This window comes from Oncorhynchus kisutch, linkage group LG22, assembly GCF_002021735.2.
Source record: "Oncorhynchus kisutch isolate 150728-3 linkage group LG22, Okis_V2, whole genome shotgun sequence".
In the NCBI taxonomy this organism is placed as follows: Eukaryota; Metazoa; Chordata; class Actinopteri; order Salmoniformes; family Salmonidae; genus Oncorhynchus; species Oncorhynchus kisutch.
Genome location: NC_034195.2, coordinates 44,062,382 through 44,069,071, shown reverse-complemented (window position 1 = coordinate 44,069,071; position 6,690 = coordinate 44,062,382). Strand labels below are relative to the sequence as shown.

The window sequence follows — 6,690 nt, the reverse complement described above, 5'->3', positions numbered from 1 at the left end:
TCTGATGAGTCCAGCGGCCGAGTCTTTGTAAGTGAACGGATGATCTCCGCATGGGTGGCTCCCACCGTGAAGCATGGAGGAGGAGGTTTGATGGTGTGGGGGTGCTTTAATGGTGACACTGTCTGGGATTTATTTAGAATTCAAGGCACACCTAACCAGCATGGCTACCACAGCATTCTGCAGCGATACACCATCCCATCTGGTTTGTGCTTAGTGGGACTATCATTTGATTTTCAACAGGACAATGACCCAACACACCTCCAGGCTGTGTATGGGCTATTTGACCAAGAAGGAGAGTGAGGAGTGCTGCATCAGATGACCTGGCCTCCACAATCACCCGACCTCAACCCAATTGAGAGGGTTGGGGATGACTTGGACCGCAGAGTGAAAGAAAAGCAGCCAACAAGTGCTCAGCACATGTGGGAACTCCTTCAAGACTGTTGGCAAAGCATTCCTCATGAAGAATGCCAAAAGTGTGTGAAGCTGTCATCAAGGCAAAGGGTGGCAACTTAAAAAAAATGTGTTTAACACTTTTAGGTTACTACATGATTCCATATGTGTTATTTCAGAGTTTTGAAGTCTCCACTATTATTCTGCAATGTAGAAAATAGTACAAATAAAGAAAAACCCTTGAATGAGTAGGTGTGTCCAAATGTTTTACTGGTACTGTATATATATAAATAACCTTTACCTCCTTCTTGTCTGTTTCAGGGGGCACCCATGACAGTTTAGTGACTCCCCCCATTTTGGTCTCTTGTACTCATGTCTGCAGCAGATGCTGTTCTGAGTTTGTTGAACTATCAGATCTGGAACTACATGTCAGGGATTGCTCTCCCAATCATTTAGTCCTGATCGTCAATGATAATGAAGATCCAGTGTCGTCTGCTGAAATATTCCATCTAGCCTTGTCGCCTCGTAAAGCAGTGGAACCAGGCGAAACAGTCAACAACTCTGAAATGGAAGAGTGCGGTGATCTGTCGGAGGAGAAGTCAGAAGTGAAGGAAGAATCCATGAATGTTTCAAGAACTAAGAATAGCCATTGCCGACTAGATAGCCCCAGTAGCATCAGTAGCAGCCGGAAAAGCAGTACTGACAGCAAGACTGACATTGTTTCATGTACCTCAGTTCTCCCAATTTCACTCCCTCAACCTGGCAGCGATCTGTTGGAACATCAGGGGACATTCTCATGGTTCAACAGCAATGTCATCATTGAAAACCTAGAAAGCACTAAAGTGGCAGTGGCCCAGTTTCCCCAGCAGAGCCGATCGGACACCGGCAGCAGTGGCAGCAGTAAGATGGCTGTCTCATCTCTGATGGAACAACTCCTTGCCTTGCAGCTGCATCAGATTCACCAGCTGCAGCTGATTGATCAGATTCGTCACCAGGTCTTACTATTTGCTTCCCAGAGGTCTGAGGTATCAGAGACACTGACACAAACACCCATCAGCTGCCCTCAGGTTAGTCTAGCATCAACGCAGGCCAGCCAGTTGACAACCCTCAGTTCCCATCTCTCCCAGCAGCTAGCTGCAGCTGCTGGGTTAGCCCAGAGTCTCGCCAGCCAGTCTGCCAGCATCGGACACTTTAAACGATTAACAGCAAAAGTACAATTACCACAGAGCCCCTTTGGAAGGAGTATTGTACACTCTAGCACTGAACCCTTGCAAAGTATACGTAAACACATAGCTTCAGCAGTTAGCAAGCCCCACTCTAGAAAGAAGTACACTCATGCTAGCGGTCTGTACCCTCAACTCAATTTTTCAGCCCAAACCATAAGGAACTCACCGGCACTTGGCACAGGTAGCTTGCTAAACCGATCAAATACACCACGTCTACCTCAGCCACCACCCAGCAATCAAACACTCTCTAGCGCTGGACCAAGCATTGGCACAATTGTGCAGGACCTGAATGCCTTAAAGGCGCTAGCCGGACAAAGGAAAGGAAAACCATCCAATGTGACTTCTTTCGAACCTAAAAGCTCTTCCAAAGAGGCCTTCTTTAAACATAAATGCAGGTTTTGCGCTAAGGTTTTTGGGAGTGACAGTGCCTTACAGATCCATTTGCGATCCCACACTGGGGAGAGGCCATACCTGTGCAACATCTGCGGGAATCGTTTCTCCACCCGTGGGAACTTGAAGGTACACTTCCAGCGGCACAAAGAGAGGTTCCCCCATATCCAAATGAACCCTTACCCTGTTCCAGAACACCTGGACAACATCCCAACCAGCACAGGAATCCCTTATGGCATGTCTATACCACCAGAAAAAACAGTTACATGCTGGCAGGATACTAAACCATCCCTAGCCACCTTGACTACTTCTGTCGGCCTGTTGCTCCAAACTGGATCACCCAACTTACCCTTTCTCATCAAGAAAGAGGAGCAGCCTGTTTCAATAACTGCATATTCCAGTCCAGTTGTACGTGATTCATCTATTGCAGTAAAGAGCGTAGACTTGATAGAGGCTGGAAAAGTCCCAAAGTTCCACACCATGAATCTGAAAACAGACAACGTTATACCTCCCTTGACCTTTAGCTCGAAGATGAGCTCCACAACAGAAAGATCAGCTGACTATGTATCCGTCAATGTCACTTCCATCAGCACAAATCCCATCAAGTTGGAGCAGTTCAAGACCAAACATCCCTTCAGAGGAGGAGTCCTTGATCCCATGCAGACATCAGAGACCTTGAAACTCCAGCAGTTGGTTGAGAACATTGACAAGAAGGTGACAGACCCCAATGAGTGTGTCATTTGCAACCGCATACTCAGTTGTCAGAGCGCCCTCAAGATGCACTACCGCACCCACACAGGAGAGCGGCCCTTCAGATGTAAAGTGTGCGGACGGGCGTTCTCCACCAAAGGGAACCTGAATACGCACCATGCGGTTCATCGCACCACACCGTCACTGAGGGTCCACCACTCCTGCCCTATCTGCCAGAGGAAGTTCACTAACGCTGTTGTCCTTCAGCAGCACATCCGTATGCATATGGGTTGCCAGATTCCCAACACCCCTCTCTCTGAACAGAACTACCCAATGTCAATGGAGTCTGATGGAGGTTCAATAGATGAGACGAAATTAGAAAAGTTGGAGAACCCTTCTGATGATTTAGACTTCAATGACAGTGAGATCGCAGGCATGTCTAGGTTTAATAACTCCTTGTCCGGCAGCATGTCTTCCTCTCCATCTGATAGTACAGGAGCAGGCTCCTCTGATCCCGAAAGGACAACTAACTATCATAGACCAGTGGAGGAGAAGCAGGTCAACTGGTTTAAGACAAAGGTCTATGACTCGTCATCTCTTGGAGGTGACCGAAGTGGTGGGAGCCTTGCTGTTTCTGAGAATACCGTTGACAAGCAGTCTCTTTCCCAAAGCAAGGGTGTTCCAGTATGTTCTAGCCCCACAAGCTTTGAGGAAATGTACCAGAAAGCTTTATCCCAGGCACATATTAATCCAAACCTTTTGCAGTTCACTGCCACTGGTCCACTGGTGTCCCTTAACCATCTAAAATCTTTAAACCCACTGAAGGATCCCACTAACATGGTCTACACTTTCCGTGAACAACTAGGCATATTCAAGAACACTGAATGTGATATTTGTGGTAAGACCTTTGCCTGCCAAAGTGCCTTGGACATCCATTATCGAAGCCATACCAGGGAGAGACCATTTATTTGTACAGCTTGCAACAGAGGGTTTTCCACCAAGGGGAACCTCAAGCAGCACATGCTAACACATCAGCTGAGGGACCTGCCATCCAAGTTGTTTGAGCCCACCACTCCCAGCATTGCCTCATGCCCCAACAACTCTGTACATCCTCTGAGCACCCAAATGATCAAGACAGAAGTGAACAGATTCCTGGGTAGTGCCCGTTATGGGGTACCAAGGGATCTTCTAGGCAGTTTGCATTTGAGGACGTCCTCTGCCTCTTCCTCCCCAGCGCTTGCCACCCCGCCACCTCGACGGACTCCCAAGCAGCATTACTGCCACACTTGTAGGAAAACCTTCTCTTCTTCTAGTGCCCTGCAAATCCACGAGAGGACTCACACTGGGGAGAAGCCGTTTGCCTGCACTGTCTGTGGTCGGGCATTCACCACCAAAGGAAATCTGAAGGTACATTCCACTTTTACACTTATGAGATAGGGTTTTAGAGATTGTCAAGAAACAAAATGTGAAAACTGTGAAAGAGATGGACACTTGATATAAAATCATGCCAAGTTCAGCTTTTTTTTTTCTTCATTAATTCAGTATATATAATTTCGAAAACCCAGAACGGAAATCTTGCGCCAGTTACTCGATTCAAGTCTATGGGCCAAATGTCCCCTCCCGTTCTGAATTTCAAAAGATGCTCACACCTGCAAAATCTTGATTTTTCCAACTAATCAGTGGCGAAAAACCAGTTCACCGGAACAACTGTTGCTTGTTAGTCTTCTGACAGATGTTACGATACCATTTATGTAGTATATCGAACCATTTGTCTTCATAAAAGGAGTGTGACTCACCATTGCTCTCTTCCCCATGTAGGTCCATATGGGAACTCACATGTGGTGTAGCACCCCCACCAGGCGAGGACGCAGACTGTCTGTGGACGGACCATTGATGTTTATGGGAACTCATCCTGTGAAGCTACCAGAGCCTCCCCAGAGGCCAGACATTAGGTCCAGTAATGGAGACTCCTTTTTTATCTGGAACCACTGTACAGACACCTTCTCTAAGAACTTGGCCATGAGGACCAGTGATATCTCAGTCGGAGGTGGGCCTCACCTCTCTGGACCAATGGGGCATGGGGCCAGCTCACCCATAGGGGTCGTAAATGTCGGTCGGGACAAATTTCACCATACAGAACACAATGCTGCTCTTGCGCTGCCTGGTAAAGATGATGCCAAAAGAGCGACTCACTTCTGTTTCACTCGTTTGATAGAAGAGAGGAAGGAAATGATTACAAATTAAAGAGTCTGAATATTATCTTAGGAGGAAATTAACTGCGATGTTGGAATAAACAGAGTTCTTTGGAGTTTGTATATAAATGATAATAACCTTATTTGGAGTCAAGTGGCTAGGAAAGTCTCTCTGATTTTCAGTGTGCTTATTAGAGTTGGACTCAATTTTTATTACTTATTCACATGGGTATAGTAGCCTACTGGTTGCGTACAGATGTAGGGTCTTAATTTGAGCCAGTTTGCTTCCTGCAGCAACAGGAAATGTGGATTATAATTCATGGACATTTTTGTAGGGGTTGATAGGGCAAAAACGTTCAAATAGCTCTTCGTTAACTGTTGCTTGGTGTTATCAACCTTCATCAGCACCGGCCTGTACCCTACCTGGCCTAAGCTCTCTCCTGGCCCCTTACACTAAGTCTGAATTTGTCCTGCTAGGTGACCTAAACTGGGACATGCTTAAACAACCTGACCAAATCCTCAAGCAATGGGACTCCCTACAGCTTTCTCAGTTTATTACCAATCCCACAAGGTATGACTCCAAACACCCAGAAAAGGCTACTCTCCTACTCTCCTTGTTATCCTGACAAATAATCCTGATAGGTATCAGTTTGGTGTTTTCTGTAATGACCTTAGTGGTCACTGTTTTACAGCCTGTGTTCATAATGGCTGCTCAGTGAAACGACCTGTCCTAATTTGTCATAGAAGCTTGCTAAAAAACGTCCATCATGACCTGTCCTGGTACAGAATCAGCTTGATCCCCTCTATTGAAGACGATTGGACCTTCTTTTTTGATATTTTCAGTGATATTGTTAACAAACACGCCACTATACAGAAAATGAGAATTAAAAACAGGTTCAGCCCCTGGTTCGACCTTGATCTTGCAGAGTTACTTCACCTCAAGGCTTGGCACATGCATACACAGGCTGACTGGCTCTCTTTCAGGCAAATGAGAAATATTGGCACTCAGGCCTTCCGGAAGGACAAAGTTAGTTACTTTAAGAAGCAGTTCTCTCTCTGTGGATCTAACCTCAAGAAGTTCTGGAAAACCTGGAGACCGGGAGAATAAACCCTCCTCCTTACAGCTGCCCATGTCCCTTAAAGTTGATGATGTGGTTGTTACTGACAAGAAGCACATGGCTGAGCTTTTTAATCTCCACTTCATTAAGTCAGGATTCATATTTGACTCAGCCCTGCCTCCTTCCCCTTTCAACATTTCCTCATCTCCCACCCCTTCTAATGTGACTAGCCCCGATGCTCCTCCCTCTTTTTCCCCCCGCCCCGCTACAATGCTCCTGCCTGCAGGCGGTCACTGAGTCCAAAGTGCTAAAGGAGCTCCTTAAACTTGACCCCCAAAAAACATCTGGGTTTAGATGGTTTTAGACCCTTTCTTCTTTAAGGTTGCTGCACCTATAATCGCCAAGCCTATCTCTGACCTTTTTAACCTGCCTCTCCTCTCTGTAGAGGTTCCCATTGCTTGGAAGGCAGCCACGGTTCGTCTTTTATTTAGAGGGGAGATCAAGCTGATCCTAACTGTTATAAGCCTATTTCTATTTTGCCCTGTTTATCAAAAGTGTTGGAAAAACTTGGCAATAATCAACTGACTGGCTTTCTTGATGTCTATAGTCTTTTCTCTGGTGTACAATCTGGTTTCCGCTCAGGTTATGGATGTGTCACTGCAACCTTAAAGATCTACAATGATGTCACCATTGCCCTTTATTCTAAGCAATGTTGTGCTGCTATTGACTTGGCCAAAGCTATTG

General features: G+C 46.2%; 1 protein-coding gene across 1 annotated transcript; it reads left to right on the top strand.

The window, feature by feature from the left end:
- Positions 1-717: 717 nt before the first annotated feature.
- LOC109867019 (sal-like protein 1) lies at positions 718-5,346 on the top strand. Its single transcript, XM_031802139.1, has 2 exons — positions 718-4,103; positions 4,515-5,346. Exons 1-2 carry the CDS (start codon positions 957-959, stop codon positions 4,938-4,940), a joined length of 3,573 nt encoding a protein of 1,190 aa, XP_031657999.1. The 5' UTR covers positions 718-956; the 3' UTR covers positions 4,941-5,346.
- Positions 5,347-6,690: the final 1,344 nt, after the last annotated feature.